The sequence below is a fragment of the Mastacembelus armatus genome, chromosome 22, assembly GCF_900324485.2.
Source record: "Mastacembelus armatus chromosome 22, fMasArm1.2, whole genome shotgun sequence".
NCBI lineage: Eukaryota > Metazoa > Chordata > Actinopteri > Synbranchiformes > Mastacembelidae > Mastacembelus > Mastacembelus armatus.
In genome coordinates, this window is record NC_046654.1 from 3328789 (window position 1) to 3348588 (window position 19800).

The 19800-nt window shown below is 43.0% G+C and overlaps 2 protein-coding genes across 3 annotated transcripts; one reads left to right on the forward strand and one right to left on the reverse strand.

The window, feature by feature from the left end:
* Nucleotides 1-4726: 4726 nt before the first annotated feature.
* Nucleotides 4727-7474, forward strand: ccdc177 (coiled-coil domain containing 177). Its single transcript, XM_026307173.1, has one exon. It carries the CDS (start codon nucleotides 4727-4729, stop codon nucleotides 7268-7270), a length of 2544 nt encoding a protein of 847 aa, XP_026162958.1. The 3' UTR covers nucleotides 7271-7474.
* A 1496-nt stretch (nucleotides 7475-8970) lies between these two features.
* On the reverse strand, nucleotides 8971-19727 carry plekhd1 (pleckstrin homology domain containing, family D (with coiled-coil domains) member 1). Of its 2 annotated transcripts, XM_026302266.1 has the most exons (15): nucleotides 19684-19727; nucleotides 18796-18970; nucleotides 17781-17874; nucleotides 17500-17589; nucleotides 17128-17204; nucleotides 16913-17004; nucleotides 16777-16829; nucleotides 16481-16575; nucleotides 16291-16384; nucleotides 15530-15762; nucleotides 14554-14686; nucleotides 13693-13837; nucleotides 12728-12871; nucleotides 11791-11951; nucleotides 8971-9221 (listed from the first exon to the last, which is right to left on the reverse strand). In XM_026302266.1, exons 2-14 carry the CDS (start codon nucleotides 18948-18950, stop codon nucleotides 11794-11796), a joined length of 1563 nt encoding a protein of 520 aa, XP_026158051.1. In that variant the 5' UTR covers nucleotides 18951-18970; nucleotides 19684-19727; the 3' UTR covers nucleotides 8971-9221; nucleotides 11791-11793. The 2 variants fall into 2 exon arrangements, with proteins under 2 accessions (XP_026158051.1, XP_026158043.1); XM_026302258.1 differs by having other exon boundaries at nucleotides 8971-11951.
* Between the last annotated feature and the right edge of the window lie 73 nt (nucleotides 19728-19800).

Here is a 19800-nt window from a genome sequence, read left to right on the forward strand (position 1 = left end):
TACATAGTGAGAGAATGAAAAAGAAAGTGGCAGCAGAGAACCACGGGTGTGAAAAGGGCTATTGAGTCTGAACTGGGGTGTCTCGCACCTGCGCTGTCTATTCACCCAACTGTTTACACACTGTCATCCACAATTAATACCTCCTGGGGACTGGGATGCCTGCCCTCTACAGGGCCCCCAGACCCATCCTGGGCCCTTATGGATGCCTAATTGAGCATACCGCTCTCCTGATTGAATTAACAGCTCTGTCTCTGAGACCTTTTCCCCTTCCACTGAGGAGGGGGACTGTTCCACACCCGCCTGGGACCCCTGTACTGTCCCACAGAAGACAGAGCAGAGAGAGGGGGTTGGTGGTGGATGGAGAAAGTGAAGGGTCAGAAGGGGGAGTTGTTGAAACTGTCTAGAAAACGTGTCCTTTTCTGTTGGCAAAGTGAGGCTGGAAATGTGAACTGGGGGCAGCGAAAGGTCTCAAACTTCACAGGACCAGCAGTTCCAGCAGGGAAGAACGAGTGAAAAGACTGAATTGTTGAGAACATACACTATATCAGCATGCAATACTGTACACTCACATTTGAGGGCGCATGACTACAACTTTCTCACACTATACATGCAAAGAGTAGCACAGTAGTTTATGATTCTTTGTTTGTGATGTTTTAAAGGAAACAGCCAGTATTTTGGTCCAGTGTTGCTGAAGTGGTGGAAGAATTGTTAGGATCCTGTTAGTAAAGTAGGAATACCCCTTATATCACCTTAAAACTCAGTCAGTTCAGTTTCCCCACCTGAATATGTCTGTTGGTTGTGAGCAATTAAGCCAGAAGGTGATTTTCTTCAATTGGTCATATAAGTATTTTTTTTTTTGGCGCATTAGAAAATAAATTATTTGCTTCAGGATTTGATCCTGAAAAGCCACAAAAAAATATTTTGAAACTGTTTCTTAAAATACTTTTACAGGAAATTTCAGGATACATAAAGCTCTTCAGTGGATGATTCATTACTCTATGAAATGTAAAACACTGTTTGAATTTATGGATATTAGAATGTGACAAACCTTTTAATCTGAATATTTTTTCATATTTTTCTACCCTTAGAAAATAAGCGAGTAAGTAAAATGAATAATGTTGTAGGAGTCTTACAATCAAATAATTTGCTGCAAATTTTTTTTGTCTAAATATATTTCAAAAAATGTATTAGATGCTTCACTAGGGGACATAGACAATAAATTGAGTTTGAGCTGATCTGGTAGGAGTTAAGCTAAAGCTTTATTAACTTGGCTCAGGATGGATTTCTGGGTCTAGTCTGGGTCCTCAGTGTCCTTATAAGGGAGCTACAAATTTGTTCACACATACTTTTATGTGTTGTTGTCAGAATCAGGATTTTGGCACCTCTTGACTAACTCCCAGTTTAAAACCAGAAGATGAGGAGGTGTCCTGGGCCCATTCCACCAGCCTGGCATTGCACTGGTCTCCATGACTGCGCCAAGCAGCTCACCTCTCGATGAACCCCCAGTCCATCCATGGTGGTGGGGAGCATGTCCTACCAAAAGCAGAAACAAAAACACAGAAATTCTGTAGAGCATACCCCTGCACCAGTGAACTGTGCAGCAACCACACCATGCCCTGCTCCCCTTTGGCCCCTGTTCCAGACCCCATGCCCCCACTTAACAGGCCAGCCAGCACGTTCGTTGTTGTCACTTGTTACCCGCTGTCCTCCTGATGCGGCTCTCGGGCGGGGCCAATTAAACTCGCACTGTTCCCCACCAGGTCAGGAGTTTAGTAGGTCATCAACACCTGATTCAACCTCTGTGAGTTAACCAAACCAGGCCTCATCTAAGTACCAAGTACCAAGATCCATGATATATCATGAGAGCTTGTTGATCCATATTATATCATGAGACCTTTTTGATCCATGATATATCATGAGACCTTTTTGATCCATATTATATCATGAGACCTCTTTGATCCATATTATATCATGAGACCTTTTTGATCCATATTATATCTTGAGACCTTTTTGATCCATGATATATCATGAGACCTTGTTGACCCATGATATATCATGAGACCTTTTTGATCCATATTATATCATGAGACCTTTTTGATCCATATTATATCATGAGACCTTTTTGATCCATATTATATCATGAGACCTTTTTGATCCATATTATATCATGAGACCTTTTTGATCCATATTATATCTTGAGACCTTTTTGATCCATATTATATCATGAGACCTTTTTGATCCATATTATATCATGAGACCTTTTTGATCCATATTATATCATGAGACCTTTTTGATCCATATTATATCATGAGACCTTTTTGATCCATGATATATCATGAGACCTTTTTGATCCATATTATATCATGAGACCTTTTTGATCCATATTATATCATGAGACCTTTTTGATCCATATTATATCATGAGACCTTTTTGATCCATATTATATCATGAGACCTTTTTGATCCATATTATATCTTGAGACCTTTTTGATCCATATTATATCATGAGACCTTTTTGATCCATATTATATCATGAGACCTTTTTGATCCATATTATATCTTGAGACCTTTTGATCCATATTATATCATGAGACCTTTTTGATCCATATTATATCATGAGACCTTTTTGATCCATATTATATCTTGAGACCTTTTTGATCCATATTATATCATGAGACCTTGTTGATCCATATTATATCATGAGACCTTTTTGATCCATATTATATCATGAGACCTTTTTGATCCATATTATATCATGTGACCTTGTTGATCCATATTATATCTTGAGACCTTTTTGAGCCATATTATATCATGAGACCTTTTTGATCCATATTATATCATGAGACCTTTTTGATCCATATTATATCATGAGACCTTTTTGATCCATATTATATCATGAGACCTTGTTGATCCATATTATATCTTGAGACCTTTTTGAGCCATATTATATCATGAGACCTTGTTGATCCATATTATATCATGAGACCTTTTTGATCCATATTATATCATGAGACCTTGTTGATCCATATTATATCATGAGACCTTGTTGATCCATATTATATCATGAGACCTTGTTGATCCATATTATATCATGAGACCTTGTTGATCCATATTATATCATGAGACCTTGTTGATCCATATTATATCATGAGACCTTGTTGATCCATATTATATCATGAGACCTTGTTGATCCATGATATGACACTTTTATCACCACATGATTTACAATGACACTTTTTGATCCCATTATATATTCTGACGTTTTAAACACCACATGCTTTACTATGACACTTTTATCTCACACTCATCAGCACCCACTAGCTGTTGACGCCTGTTTGGTTAAAAAGCACATAAATGTAATACATATGATATTATAGTGCCCTCTTGCGTCTGTTTTCAGTCGTTGCAACGTTCTCCCCCACGGCTGATGGCAGCTCTTACACGTTTTGACGGGCCTTTCTGAAAAGATGAAAAATATACACATCCTCTACTTTGAACCAGTGGAAAACACGTTTGTGGCCAAATGTAAACATAACAAAATACTATTTTCAGTCAAATATAGTAACTGGTCGAAAACAGGCCTACCGTGAGGTTAGGTATAACCAGTGTTGCATTGATAAGGTAAAAGCGTGTCAGTGGAGTGCACAGGCGTGCAGACGGAGTTTCCTGCAGATGGAGACAAGCAGGCGGAGCTAAGGAGGCTGAGATGGGGGGATGCTGCTGAATCGCAGGTGGAGACCGCTGATGTTTGTGTCCGGGAGGAATCGAGGATGCTGAATAGGAGGCTGTGGTCGTGCTGAAGAGTCAGTTTTTAGCTGCAGGGACGGTTTTGTGTCTTTAATCGGGCTGCGCTGCTCAGCTGACTGACAGGCTGCGAAAGGCTCCGTCTGTCGTGTCGCTGGAGGTTGCGACGATGTGATGATGCTCCATCGCCGAGTCGACGGCCGAAGCCTTTTCCCTGAAACCTGATATTATGCGGGAAACAAGAGGGGCTGGATGGATTAAAGGGGAACAAAGCACCGGTTTAGAAAACGTTTTGCAAAGTGGCAGGTTAGTGGATGTTTGTGTTCTGCGACGCCGCATGAAATAGAACCAAACCACAGGATCAGATAGAAGAACATATCGTGTTTGGAACATTTGACCTAGACTGTCCGATAATCAGACTGGTTATTTCTGCTTGTGTCCAGCTGGTGTAGAAAAGTCTAGGCCTCCAGTCTTTGTAAGGTGTGAGTCCCCTCTGGTGAGCAGGCAGACCTGCCCGCTGCTTGTTTACCACATCCGAAGTCTTTAAATCCAGCTTTTTATTAGCAGCTGGTTAACAGTCTGTGTGGATTCAGATTCATTTGTAGGTTGGCTGTGTGATGTAGACTGAAAAATATTGCTGTGAGTAATCTGATTCTCTCAGCCTAGTAACTCTGCCAAAAATAGATTCTCTAATACAGGACTGTGGCATTTTTTTGTGTTGTGTCACTTCCCTGAAGGGAAAAATGTCTCATGTGGTGTAAAATCAGTGAATGCATGAATATGTGTTCATGCAAGCATGTAGCCCTGGACCCGCATTATGACCCTCCCCCACGGTGCATCTCTCTTAAGCTCTGGACTAAATGCTCTAATCCTCAAATTGAAACCTCTAACCATTATTTTAGCAACTTCCACTGATGTATCACACAATCACATTCCCTCTATTGATCCTTGCTCTCTCCTTGTCTTTGCAGTGTCAGCCAACGATGGTCGACCCCTCGGAGGCTGAGGAGCAGAATAAGTGTAAAGGTCCACAGCTCGACACTCCGGCTGTGGCCCAAGAAGGCCCTCGGCTGCCAGAACAGGCTGATGGTGCGACGACAGAGGAGGACGGGGACGCCGGTTTTGAGACACCGCCCACCGGCAGCTCTGAGCCAAGCCCCTGCCATGCTGCATCCCCGGCAGGGCCTGGAGCCACCTCTCAGGAGGTCCCACCTCAGCAACCACAGACTCAGACAGATCTTTCACCCAAAATGCACCTGGACTTGTACAACTTTGACTCACCAGCCGCAGAGGGGAGCCGCTACGTGCTAACAAGCCCCCGGTCTCTGGAGGCATGTGCTCGATGTGGTGTCAAACCTGTGGAGCTGCTGCCCAGGCCGCTCACTGACTTCGCCCGGGAGGCCCCTGGTCGCTCCATGCGTGTTGCCACAGGACTGTTTGAAGTCTATGAGAGGGACAGACATGCCAAACTAAGGCAGTGTAGGGAGGAGAGAGAGAGGATAGTTAGGGAGGAGAAAAGAAGGATTCTGCAGGCCACAGTCAATAGCAGCAGCACTGCATCAACCCCCTCTGTGGACAAAACTGATCCTGGCTCCACTCAGCCTCCTAAATCTGGGACAGTGACCTCCAGCTCAGCCCCTGATGCTGGAACATCCTCTAGAGCCGCAGAATCAGGTCCAGCTAAAACTGCTACAGCCCTTTTATCTAAAGCCCCCACCTCTAGTCTAAGTACGTCCCCTAAATCTGTCCATGTAGGGGCTACTCAGTCCCCAAAGCCCAGTTCAGCAGCCTCCACACTATCCCCAAAGGGTGGGGTTCAAATATCTGCCAAGCAGCATTTGTCCTCATCGCCTGAACAAGTCAAAACCAAGCCACTCTCATCTGGCCCTCCCCCAGTAGTCAGGAAATCCTCTGGTAGTAAATCTTCAAATACTTTCCCCAGATCAACCCCAAAACCACCATCCTTCCCCAGAGCCAACTCCACATTAACGTCACCAGTGTGGAAGTCTGCTGTTCAGAGCTCCGGGACTCCTCTGAACGGTGTGACACGTGAACCCTTCTCTCAGCACAACGGACATCTTGGATTTCATTCCAAGGTGAGAGCAAAAAGCCATTCACTGGAGTCTCTGCAGCGAAGGATGGATCCCATCTGCTCTTCCACCTCCACGACCACGACTACCACTACATGCACCTCCTCAGAGTCGGGCGCTTCCTCCTCTTACAGTTGGGATGGCGCACGTGATCACTGGGCTAAAGTCTCCAGCCCTCGAGCTCGCACTTTGGCCACTTTCAACTCCCTGATGGGCCGCAGCCTCAGCCTTGGTGACCTGAGCCACTCTCCTCAGACAACACAGAAGGTAGAGCGCATAGTAAAGGAGGTGAAGCGTCGAGGCTTGAAGGCCGTATCCGAGCGAGACCGCAAAATTGCAGCTTTGATGCTCGCCAGATACCAAGAGGAGGACATCATGAGTCAGACTCGTTATGTGGCTCACCTTCAGTGGGACAGCGAGCGCCGAATGGAGGAGCTACGACGAGAGCAGGAGGACAGAGAGAAGCAGCGTGCAGTGCTTCAGTGCCAGCGAGTGTGGCAGACACAGGTGTCGATGCGTCAGCGCAGACTCAGTCAGCAGGAACGAGAAACAGTCGCTGCCAAATTGCGTCAGGCTGAGGAGAGCGAGGAGCGATGGAAGGAACTTGCAGAGCAGCAGGAGCGCAACCGGCTCCTGCGGTTACAGCAGGCGGCACGGGAGGAGAAACATAAGAAAGCTCTTCAGGAACAGAACCTTAAGTCTCTGGAGGAGGAGAGGGCAGCCATGCTGGAGCAGGAGAGGCTGCTGCTGAAAGAGAAGCTGACCATGGCTGAGCTGAAGAGGCAGGAGAAGGAGCACCAGGCCCAGGAGGAGAGACGAGGTCTGAACAAAGCAGAGAAGAGACGTCATGCTGCTCTGATACAGGAAATCGCTCGTAGAGAGCAGGAGGAGAGGGAGGAGGCCAGGAGGGCAGCAGAGGAGAAGCTCAGCCGCTCTCTGGAGAATTATGAACAGATAGTTGAGCGTCGAGGGCAGGAGCTGAAGGAGAAAGCCAAACGTGAGGAGAAACAGATCCAGAAAGCACGCAAGGCAGCAGAGAGACGTGAGAAGCAGCAGCAGCAGCTGCTGGAGGCCCGAGTGAAGGAGGCAGAGAAACGAGCCCAACAGGCAGCCGTAGTGGCCGAGGAGAGGGCCAAAGAGAAAGCTCAGCGGGCCGTCCAGAGCCGGCAGGAGAAGGAAAGACTCCAGAAGCTCAACAGGCAGCGCGTGGAGGAGGAGGAGAAGCAGAGACGTCTGGAGCTGCTCCAGTCCATTGAGCGGAAACTGGAGAAGAGCGAGCAGATCTTCAGGGAAAAGAAGGCAGTGTTGGAGAGCGCTCGCTCCGTGGCCCGAGCCTCTTTCCATGTGCGGGACAAAGTGCGGGAGGAGACCAACATGCGTACCTTTGATAAAATGGCACTGGAGGCTCAGCTCAAAGCCAATCTGGACGGGAAATAAGCCCATAGCTCTGTTGTGGACTCTACTTCTGGTCGTTATGGCCGTCATCACTCAGCAGCTTTATCCTTCTCAGAAACACCTGCTGTTTTTTTCCTTTAGTTCTGTTTGGATCATTTGTGTTCTATCAAAGCAAACCAAACCATTTTGTGTTCTGGGTATAATGTGACTAGAAACTGTATCATCAGCTGTTACAAACGAAGAGTAAAGCCTGTGTGGGAGATAGAGCGGACTTCATTTTAGACGAGTGTGGAGAGTGTTTCCCTGTGCAGAGACACAACCCCTCCTCTCTTCCTGTTTGCCCTCTGCTCCTTCTTTCTCAGCTACTGGACTGAAAGCTGTGCTGGAAGAAAAGAGTCATTGTTTACCAAGAAGCACAACTCCATGACGACTGCAGAGGCTTTTAAGGGAGCGCTCCTCTAAGGAAAAATTAAGCGTAAGAGGAAAAAGAAAGCAGAACACAAATGGTTCAAGATTCCCCCCAAAGCAAGTGACGGATCCTTTTGCACACACATTGTGATGCAGCATTGAAACATAAAGTCCGGCCTGGACACTCGTCTCTACCCAACTACTGACAGCTCAGCAGAGGAGGGCCTCAATGATGAAGCGTCAGCGGATGCCACTTTCTGCAGCAGGGCCGTTCTTCCTCCCACTCATTCCTGTTTGGACTCCCTCAGTCTCTGTGCCACAACCGCCTCTGGACTCCCAGCAGAACCTCTGCTCCCAGCACAGCCACCTCGGGACCAGGTCAAGGCCAACTCGTATGTTGAGATTTTGCTGCTTTTACAGGTTATGTAATGCCTTCAGTGTTGTTACGTCCTGCTGCACTGCAATTTAAACGCTTCAGCCCTCGATCACACTGACCCAGACTTGACAGCACAGAGAGGAAAAAAAAATGTAGTCATGGGCCAACATCAGAGCCAACAGGCTTTAAAGGCCTCTGGCTGTGCTAATCCTAACACCGCTCAGATTAAAAAGAGAAGAAAGGGACAAACATGGGTTTTTTTCCATCAGATGTAGCTGTTGCCATAGTGATACAAATCAGGATGGAATCGCAGTTGACTGAGCAGAGTGCGTGGGAATATAAGCTCATTCTGGCTGTTTGTTAGCACAGTGTTAGTGGAAAGTCAGTTTCTTTTATTAACATCAGTGTTAGAGGAATTACTGCAGTATTTACTTCTTCTTTAGGACATACCCGACTCTCATTAGCTGAGATAAAAGTCAGAAGTTGACCAGCAGAGGACTGACGCTCTCATGATCCTGTTCCCACCATATAATCATGGTGAGAGGATGAGACAGATGTGTAGGTGCTTATGTAGGTGTAGACGTGACACAGAAGTTGAAGCTGCCCCTCTAGAAAAGGTTATTTCAGAATGTTGTAACATAATGAAGAGCAGAAATATCTGTTTCAGCAGTAAATCATTTCCAGCTGATCCATTTTTATTACTTACCATTACTTTGGTTTTGTGTGCTGCAGGTCCCGGTGATGTAACCCACAATCCGCCCCAACAGAACTTTGCTTCCCACACAGAGCTTTGTCACAGTGAACAACAGGCAAGTCACTTAAACTCTCATCTGACAGAAAAGCATCCATCCTGAAGTTTGTATTTATTTTCAAGTAGTGGCAGTGTATTGTGCTGCTGAGAATGGGACTAAGGTATGAACCCGAAGCCTTTTACCTGCACAAATAAAATGACATGTACTAGGTTCAAACACAGCTTTATTAGCATCAGGGCATGTTGTTTAGTCCATATCTTACCCTGACATGTGGGCCTCCTTTCTGTATCGTTTCTGCTAAGTTTCTTAACATTTGTAGATTATCATACATTGCTTGCTTCAGTAAATTACATTGAATTGCTTCATCAAGGACAGATTTTCAGATGTAGCAGTAATGAAATGGTCAAGGCTGATATCAGACACATCTTTGAGTGAGTTAATTGTTTTCAGCCACCCCCTGTTAAAGAGAAGGACATAATCTGTGAGAACAATCAAAACCAGAATAAAAAAAACATTTTCCAAGATGGAATTGATTCATCTGTGCTATCTGCTAGTTGATCTGTAAATCTAATAGAGCAGTGGTATTTCTAAACATGGTGAAAACGCTAGAAGCCCAAGGTACCAGGCTGCAGTCACACACTGAATGCTGCTGTTAGACATTATTGTGAGCTACAATAACTTTGTAACATTTCTCTCCATACAGAGACTGAAGCCAACCATAAACTGCTCTCTGCTCACAGCTAATGTCTGTCAGCCTCCAAACTGGATTTTCTTATTTGTCTGTGCCATAGAGCTCCAACAGCAGTCACACACAGAGAGACACGTTTCAAGCTGTAGATTTGTTAAAAATGTTGTGCACAAGTTTTTACAGCTGACTGTAAACACAGCAGAGATCTTTCTCATGCACAGACTCTTGTTTACTTCAGATGCTGTAAAAAGGGCAACATGTAGAAGAAATATTCAGTTCATTTACAGAAACATGTCTCCTAGTGCTGATGTGTTTTTCAACAGATCTATGAAACAGACGAACAAACAAATCCAGGCTGGAGACTGACAGACATTAACTGAAGAGAGGCAGGTCCTCGTTGGCTTTAGTCTGTTCATTTAGGAAAAGATCCTTAATGTCAAGTAACATCTTATAATGTTCAGTGGTGGATGTAACAACAGGAGCATTCGAACGTTTAACTTAAAAGTAGTGTTTTTTGTTTTTTCACAGACAATAGGAACCATTTTACTGCTGTAGCAGCTCAAGGTGTCGCTTTATTGACACTCAGTTGGATATTTTAGGAAAACCTGTATCCAAATGGGTCAGAATTCATCTGCTTTCCTCCTCTGTTCTGTTTTATTGCCAGACAAACAGCACTCAGCATCACAGTGTGTGTGCTGCTGGGAAACGACGCTCCACGCCTCTTCCATGGTGTGTATATGAACACAGGACAGTTTTCATATACACACTGTGGAATACACAACATCCAGCTGACAAAGCAAGTACAAGTACCACAGAACAGGCTCTGTGGGCACACACACTGAGTGCTATTTGTCCAGCCACATTAACACAAGTATCAAACACAGAACAGCAGGAACAGCATTTGAGTTTTTAACCATTAGCTTTTGATACCTGGCTAAGTCTGACCCAGTCTCCCCAACAGCCCTGCAATAAATTCTCCTTCATGTCAGACTGTGTTGTGTTACAGTGACAGGTGTTATCTGACCACATTTACATCAGTGAGCCCAGGCTCATTAACACCTCTCTGTATAAACACAGTCCAGTTCAGCAGCAGCACAAACTACATCTTCATCATCCTCATCATCATCACCTTCATGAAGGGGGTTTATTGCAGGACTGTAACATTAGACTGCAATTAGCTCAGTGTTCCTAATAAACTGACAACTGAGTTTACACTTTGGTATTTTCAGTCCGGTGGTTCCCAACATAGAGGCCAGGCCTGTTTAAAGAGTCAGAAGGTAAATCTAACAGATTGTAACATGAGAGAAAGGAAAACAACTTCTGTTATAAAAACCTGTATTTATTTTTTTTTTTTAGGTTTTGCTCTGAGCTTTGCTGTTTCTGGGAAATACCAGAATTTAACATCTAAAACGTGACAACTTGAGTTTTTATAAAGGGTCACAAGCCAAAACAGTTGGGAACCACTGGTCTGATCTTAAATGTATTGAACATATAAACTTTTCACATGTTTCTGTTCATTCTTAACAGGTAACTATAGTGTAGAGTAGTCGAAAGTACAACAAATGGTAAAGTTTGGACACACACTGTCATTCATTTAAATGGGAAGATGAGTCCAAACATTTGACAGGAAGTGTACAAATATCTGAATATTATATTTAAGTGTAGTAAATGTACTTATCACCTTTTACTCTCTAGTACTGCTAATATTCAACATGTGGTTTGACTGGGATACCACTGTAGTACAGTTTCAATTAGGAACATCATCACTGTTTGGCTAAATCAGACCTGAACCAAACAGATCCAGGAACCAGAAACCACAGAAGCTAAACCAGAGTTTGGACAGGAACTAAATGTAGTTTCTTGGTCCAATAGTTTCATGGGCCTACAAAGTTCCTGCTGTGGACGTTTTATTTTCTAGTAGTCCAGGAACTGTCAGAGTTTGCTGCTCTGAAACTCCCTGCAGTATTAGGATGAGGGTGGAAATTTACTGATGTTTTGTTCTTGACTACTTTAAAAAACGATTATAGATATAAGGAGTTTTAAACCTGCATAAGCAGTGAAGTGATGTCCCTTCATTACAGCCAATTTAAACATCAGTAAAAAAAGACTTAAAAACTCTTAGTCTTGTAAAATGTCATTCTCTCTTTTTTCAGACAATAAAAACACAAAACAGACATTTGAGTTCTCAGTTTAGCTTCTGTGGCTCTGGACCTTATGAGTCAGTGTCTGGTTGCAGTCAGAATCATTTCTAATCATTTATGATCTCGGTGTACATTCATCTACGATATTGTAGTGACGGGTTTAGGAAAAGATCCTCAGGCATCAAATTACTCTTCACCTCTCAGTCCTGTGTTTTGTTTGTGGCGTCCTTGCGAGCGATGATCTTGTACACACTCTCTCTGAAGCTGCTGTCGGAGGTCAGTCGACGCGCCGTCTCCCTCAGCTCCTCCATGCTGCCGCCGTCGGTGCTGGCTACAGCGAAGGACTTTGAGTGTTTCACTGTGGAGAGACGGAGAAATGTAGAGAACCTTAAATAACAGCGGAATAAATAAACACACTATGAACTACTATGAAACTATTCATGCTGAACAGATAATCACTTAATCAATACAGAATTAAAAGAAAGTTCTGAAGATAATTGTTAAATATTTTTACTCATTTATCAAACTTCTTTTTTATATCAGTCTTTATAAAACATCTTTGGCTTCTGGACTGTTGATCAAACACTGAAGACAAACTGGGCTCTGGGAAACAGAAACAGGCTTTTTTTTTTTTTTTTTTTACTACTTCATGGCAACTGGTGAACTTAAAAATCACTACTCCGAGTACTAGCAATACTACTGCTTTTACAAATACCACAACTGTTCTACAAGTACCACAACCACCTCATCTATACCCACTACAACTACCAGCAACATATCTACAACTGCTCCGTCTGCTAATTTAAGCAATACTAATACTAATTGTTGTGAATACTGCTAGTCCAAGTACTGCAACTGTTGTTACAAGTAGAAAGCAAAAAATAACTTTAAATTGAGGACAAGATCAAATCACTTCAGCAGAAAGTAATGTTAGAAAGTGTAAATACTGATAATAGTAATGTATATAACATTTAAGAAAGATAAAGATAAACTTTGCAGTATTTGTGTGTACAACTTAAACGTGTGACACTCCATAAATAAATGAGCGTTTTGCTGTGGACCCTGGGTTCATAAACAGATTCAGTGGCTAAAAATATAAACGCTGCCAGTGTGAGTGTGTGTGATGAGACTTACACCAGTGGCGTCTGGACGCTCTCCTCTGGATCCGGCAGCTCTTGATTCTACGAGCAGCAGCTTTGTGAAGATACACAGCGTTCTTCATTATCGCTGGAAGCTTCGCCTCGATCTCGGCTGCACAGATGCACTCCTCAAAGAACCCTGGGTAAACACACACACACAGACACACAGACACACAGGAGGCTCACGTTATTACAGCAGCACTCAGCACTAAGAGGTGCATTAGTGGTAAAAACCTCCTGTGAACAGTCTGAGATAAAAACTTCTCTTCTGCAGCAAGTGGAGCTTCCTCAGGTGTAATCACACATATGCACCTTCACATGATGCCACCTACACAAATTCAGCTCGCTGAAGAAGACAAAGCTCTGGGTGTTTACCACACAGATTAGGAGTATTACTATGATTTAAGTATTACTTGTCGTAGTTTAGCATTTATATGCATTTTTGTACTATAATTGATAGTAAAACTGACACATTGTTGGATATTAGACATTAGGGCAAATAACACAGGCTGTATGAAAATCACCTGGAAAAATTATTTACAAAAAAAACATATTTCACTAGTTTGATACTTTGTAGCTCAAACAGTCAATTAGTGCATTAATCAGTAAATTAATTCATAAAAATTATTGTAGTTCTAATTATTTCAGGTCATTTCCAGTGAATAACTAAAAAATAAATAACATTCTGTTTTTCTCAATTTCTCCTGAAACTACAAGAGCGTAAAACTTTTCATTATCTGAAAGATGAAAACTAAAGATCAACATGTAATACAGACTCTGTCCAGAGGGAGGCAGTCATTCAGGTATTAGATCTGATGATGTTTTTCAGATCCTGTCCACATCTGTTACTGAGCATTATGAGAGTGCACATGAATGCTTGTCACCATCCTCTTGCTTATAAACCAGCGTCTACAGATGTGAACAGACATCAGATTTAAAGGTTTAAGTCATTTCACTCACGCTTCAGCTGAGTCACGTCCCCTTTCATCTGCTCGTCTTTCTCTCTGGTTCGCTCCAGTGAGTTCAGGCCTTTCTCCAGGTTCTGCAGAGCCTCTTCAGCCTGTTTCAGCCTCTTCTCCAGCTCCACCCGAGACTCTATCTCTGCCTGAGACACACAAACAGGAAAACAGCAACAACTTTGTTAACTACATGCAGGAGAAAACCAGCTCAGATTTAAATATAACAAACCTGAGTTTAAATAATGGGTGTGTACTTTCCAAATAATTCAGGAGCTGATAGATAGAAAACAAAGAGGAAAGACCAGTATTTTAACAAACCGTGCAGGAGGAGGAGGAGGATACGCATTTTGTTCTGCTAAATGTAACGTGAGATCACACTCAGCTCATCAGACACAGTGTGAAAGAGAAGGAGGATTTTCTGCCAATTCTCCTGAAGGCATCATGGACCTGTTTTCATTTAAATCTTAATCAAACCAGGATATTGAAATCACATTGTCAGTATTTCTTCTGGGAATTGAAGCCTTTTGGAAGAATGTCAAAAAAAAAAACAAAAAACAAAACGACAGATTCCACTGTATTTACACTATTTACGTATGATGGTCTGATTTTATAGATCGTGTTTAAAGTTGTGAATTTGTCCTACACTTTTTCTGCTATGAGGTTGAGTCAAAGTCTATGATGTAAGAAAAGGGGGAATTTGAAGGAGGCTGGAAGAAAATCGTCCACTTTTTTCCCTGTGACATTCTGTGATTAAAAAGGGGAGTTTCATTTAAAGATGTTTTTAGGGCGTCATTTTAAAAGCAAAACTACTGACAAGCTCCAGTCAGTGTTTCACCCTGGCAGCTGAGAGCAGCTGAGTCACCTTGAGTTCGGCTTCGGTCTGCTGTTTGTCCACAGTGAGCTGAGACAGCGACTGCTGCAGCGCCCGGGCCTGGGACGAGTAATACTCCCTCTCCTGCTGCAGGACTCTAGCCCGCTGCTCGTTCTCCTTCAGCCTGAACAACACACACACTGTCAAACATGAAAACAACAGCATACACACAAAACACATCACACACAAAGACATGCATATTTCTATTTTGGCAGATTTAATAACTTTTAAAAACTACACGATAAAAACGACCGTGTTGTTGCAGAGAGAAAGATTTTCAGGCATCAGAGCTTCTGCCCTTCATGCTCAGGACGACAGGTGTGTCCGACTGTGGGCGCTGAGCTTTACAGGACACACATGAATGCACACAAACACCTGCACTGTCATTTCAAGGTTAAAGCTGAACTTTATCTCAGCGGCTTCTGTGAAGTGCATCAGACATTTGTCCCCTGCAATAAATATGTTGAATTATATTTGTAGGACTGGTGACAAATAAAAGATTCAGTGTTTAGTATAAAAACTATTCTGTGATTAGTGACTGAAGTGGATAACTGAGGAGGAGGAATCTGAAGAGGGAGCTCATGGAAACAATGTTACGCCTGTTTGTAACAGAACATTAGTGCTACACAGTCAATACTGGCTGCCTGTAATATCCCATTTACTGCTGCTGATCAATGAGATAGTTGTTTAGGGATCAATGCACTTTTCCACAGGTCTTACATCCTCTGTGCCATTAGTACAGACGTTCTCTGGAAAGGCCAGTGTTTGACCCTTTGGATGCCAAAAGCTAATCACAAACTATAGCTCTACTGTCAGCCTACATTATCCTGGGTGTCAGACATGACAATCGTTCGGGTGTTTGAACATTAGATTTTGTCCGGCACCTTGTAGCCAAAGGTCAGATGTGAATTTAGTTGTATCTGCTGCATCAAAGCTGAATCTGAAGGCTGTTTCTGAGCTCACTCACTTCTCATCAGCCTGCTCCTTCTCCGTCAGCAGGATCTTCATTTTCTCCTCGATGTGACGCAGGTCATGCAGCAGGTTGACGTCTCCACGCTGCTCGCCCTCCTCAGACTTCCTGCGGGTTGACTCCGAGCTGTCCACCTCCGAGCTGTCCACCTCCACTGTGTCCACGCCCTTTTCCTTTTCCTCCTTCGCCCCCAGCAGCTGCAGAGTCCGCTGTTTCTCCTGAGAGAGCTCCTGCAGAAAATGCATGAGATATATTAAATATAGATTCATTACAGCTTTACAGGTTACAGCATTTATAAGAGATAAATCATAATGATCTGGTTTTAAAATGTCATAGTTCTTTGTATTAAATGAATAGTTGTTGTGAAACACACTGAAGCTACAGCCAGCAGCAGGTTAGCTTAGCAAAAGTCACACAAAAAAAATCCACCAACCAGCTGTAGAGCTCAATACATAACACATTTGTATAAACATGATTAAACAGCTTAATGATTGTTCTGATTCTATTCTCATAATCAGGTTTTCTCAGATCTTTCTGACATTTGTTCACACGACTCTAGTCTCCATAATAAATATCACTAAAGTCTAATTTATGACGTTAGCAGAATGATTCCAGGACCAACCTCATAGGTTTGTTTATTTGTTTATCAGAGTCTTTACACCAGATGATTTGAATCAAGTCTCTTCCTGCTCTGTGACGTCTGTGGATGACTGACACTAATGTTTTAATTTGACCTCAATATGTTTTTGTTTGTTTACCTCAATGGATTTCTGCAGCATGACTGTTAAGTTGCCCAGTTCTTCTTTTTCACTCTCGACGCCTTTCAGGGACTGAGCTGTGCCGTCCAGGTCTCTGTCGTCAACACATGAGAGACAACAAGCCGCATTTATTCCCCGGTTTCTTCAGTATTAACTGTTAAACATTAAGGGAAGATAATAGAGTTTGTACAGTTTGATCTGCTCCTGCTCTGCCTTCAGCTCCAGCACCACCTCCTCAAACTTCATTTTCTCCTCCTCCAGAACCTGGTTGAGACGCTCCAACTCCTACACACACAGACACACACACAGACACACACACACAGACACATACACACACACAAAGTTTGCAGGTTTTAGGAAAATTTGACTTTATTTTCTTTTATTAAAATGGAGAAACATACTCGATGTTATAACAAACCAACATCACTGAACGATGAACAAAATACGTCTATTCCAAACTCCAAACCATCCCTGCAGCTGTCTCACCTCTCTCTGTGCTCTCTGATGACTAAGTTCCTCCGTCTCTTCCATCAGTTTGTCTGGAGAAAGAAAATCATTTCACAAAACCTGCTTCCACTTCTTAAACCTTTCACATGTATTCAGGTTTACTCCTCCTGTTTACCCAGATACTCCTGCTTCTCCTTGGCCAGCTGCAGCCCCTGAGCCTCCAGACTCTCGATCATGGCCTCCCCCAGCTGGGCGTTCTTCCATGTGCTGTGGAAATTAAAACATTGTAAATAGCTGTTTCCCTTTATTTTAAAAACACTATTGTCTCAAGAAACATATTTTCAGAACATGAGGACTTTAAGAATCATGTTTGCATCATCACAGACTCACACTTTCCCTGACTCCTGGATCATCTCCATCCACTGGACCTGCTCCTCCTCTGACTCAGCAGCCAGGACTATGGTGCCCTGCAGGACGGATATACAATATTTTACATCAGCAGCTTATCAATAAGGGGCTCAGGCTGTAAAACAGTCAGTGGACTTTCATCTTTGTGATGTAACTCAGTCGTTCATTTCAGTTTAGTCCTCTCTGTGTCCCTGTGGTTTGTTTTTTTTAAATGCAGGATTAGACTGATTTCTCACATCATTAGTTACAAATGCACGAAGAGCTGGATTTCAGCTCAGCTCTGTGCAATAACCTCAGTACAGGCAACATGAGATGAATCTTCACAGTAAATACGTGAGTGGATCATGTTCTCACAGTAAAGTCTTCCAGGTTGATCACAATGGCAAAGGGCATGCCCATGTCCTCGTTAGCTGACACCACACATCCTCCCAGAGGAATGACTCCCTGAAACGATTCAGTTCAATAACATCACCTCAATGCATCAACACGTCACACTGCTATTTATTATGTTATGTTTATAATCTGGTTAAATTTTGTTTATACGTTCCAAAAACACTTCAGTAAAATTAATGCAAAGCTTCTGCCGCATGTTGGTTAGTTTCTATCAAAGTTTCAGAGAAGCTGCGGTGACTCACCTTAGGGTGGATGTTGAAGTACCTGTTGCTGTCAAAGCTTCTCTTCTCACTCTCTGCATAGTAGAGCAAGAAACTGTCCTTGATGATGAAGAATCTTTGTACCGAGGAAGACAACAAAGCAGCAGTGAGTCAATCCTGTGGGGCTGAAAGGAACCAACATCTGCTGATGTTTTCAGTACAAAACTGAAAAGCAGGTTATTTGCATGCTGACATGCTCCTGCTGTGCACTGATTAGTACTAAACAACTACGTCTTTTTTAAGCCGGTGAAAACAACAAATGGCTAAATCACCGAGCTGAACCGTCGGGACTTTGGAAACCGGAAACCAGACGAGCAAATTCAAATTCTTTTGACCTTTATGACACAAGCAAATGGGAAAGGTTAAAGAGACTATGCTGCAAATGGACTCTCTGGATCCACTGTGCATTGTCGCTTTAAGTGTTATGTAAACTAAGAGCATTATCGTGAATGAGTACCAATCCAGGCATTTTAACTTCCAAACATACACTCTCAGGATATACTGACACCAGGATGTGATAAGTACATCCTGTTGTTACGTAAAATAATCCCATAATATGTCAACAGTCTGGCAAAATCAGGTCTGCAAGTTTTATCAAATGATCCATCAGCTGATGCCATAAAAACATCCTCATTTCTGTCATTGGTGAGTTTTTTTTTTTTTTAAGAGGAGAAAAATAATAAAAATCACTAGATGTTTTCATCAGGTTTTTGCTTTCAGAACAGCAGAATTATTATGTGTCTGTGGTGTCAAATATATTGGGGAGGAGCATACAACTGTTCACTAAGACAAATAAGAATTTTTATTTCTCACCAACAGGAAATGTTCTCAAAAATCCACCTTTTATTAAAAAATAAAACTAAATTAAAGCAGATTCATACACGTCTAAAGTCTTTAAGCTCAATCAGGTTTTTATAAGATTTTTAAAGCTTCAACTACAGGATGGAGATAAAAAAAAAAAAACAATGAAAACTGGTGGATCACACCTCACTCTCACCTGCGAGACCACTTGGCTGACGGCCGTCCAAAGGGCCGCTTCCACAGCACGCCATGCAGCTGCACTTTGGTGCTGATGTCCAACGCTTCAGAGTCCGACTGCTCCATGGACGACCAGGGGGAGAACAGAGAGTTTCTGGACGAAGACGAGAACATCCTCTCTGGTTTCACCCACCCTGGGAGGCGGAGCACAATATATATTTGTCAATAAAAATAAAATAAAAAGTCAGTCAATAGCAATTAGCCCAGTAACAGCCAATGACACACACACACACGCACACACAGGTGCATGTACAGCTGCAGGGTGAGCTTCAATACAAAGCAGGAAAAGCAGCAAACAAATCCCAATAACTCAGCAGGGTGGAACGATGCAGCTGCCAATATGTTCATCAGCACATCAGGCAGACTGACTGCACAGAAAGAGGGAGGGAGAAAGAGGAGGGATACTGGGAGGCAGTGGGGGAGGGAGGGGAGCTGTAGGAATGAGTTGCTAAATCTGAAGCCGGTCAATAAATTCCAGCCGGTAAAAGCTGTTATTCAGATTACTGTACTTGCAGCAGGCTGCAGCTGCTGGCAAGTGAGGACCCTCCATCCTTAGCTCCCCTCAGCAGCTGTGCATTAAGAACATCTGCAGCAGAGGAGTGGCTCCACGACTCTCGAGTCCAGAGGATGGAGAGTCTGAGAGGTTAACGTGCAGCTTTAGAGTCGTGAGTGTCAGATTAATTTACAGAGCATGTGTCAGAGTGGATGCACAGCAGATTATAAAGATATTGACCAGCTCAGCCTCAACACACAAACACATCAGCCTGCACTTTTTTTCCCCCACTTCCAATTGAGCAAAGAAAACAATTTCTAAACATTTCATTTATGAGCTAAAAGTTCTTCTTACCCTAATGAAGCCAAGGTGACAAGTTCACACATGGAAACAACTGAATTCTGCCATTAAAAAGACAATTTAAATAACAAAACACGTCTCAGGCTGCTCACATTTGTACCAGGAAAAGTA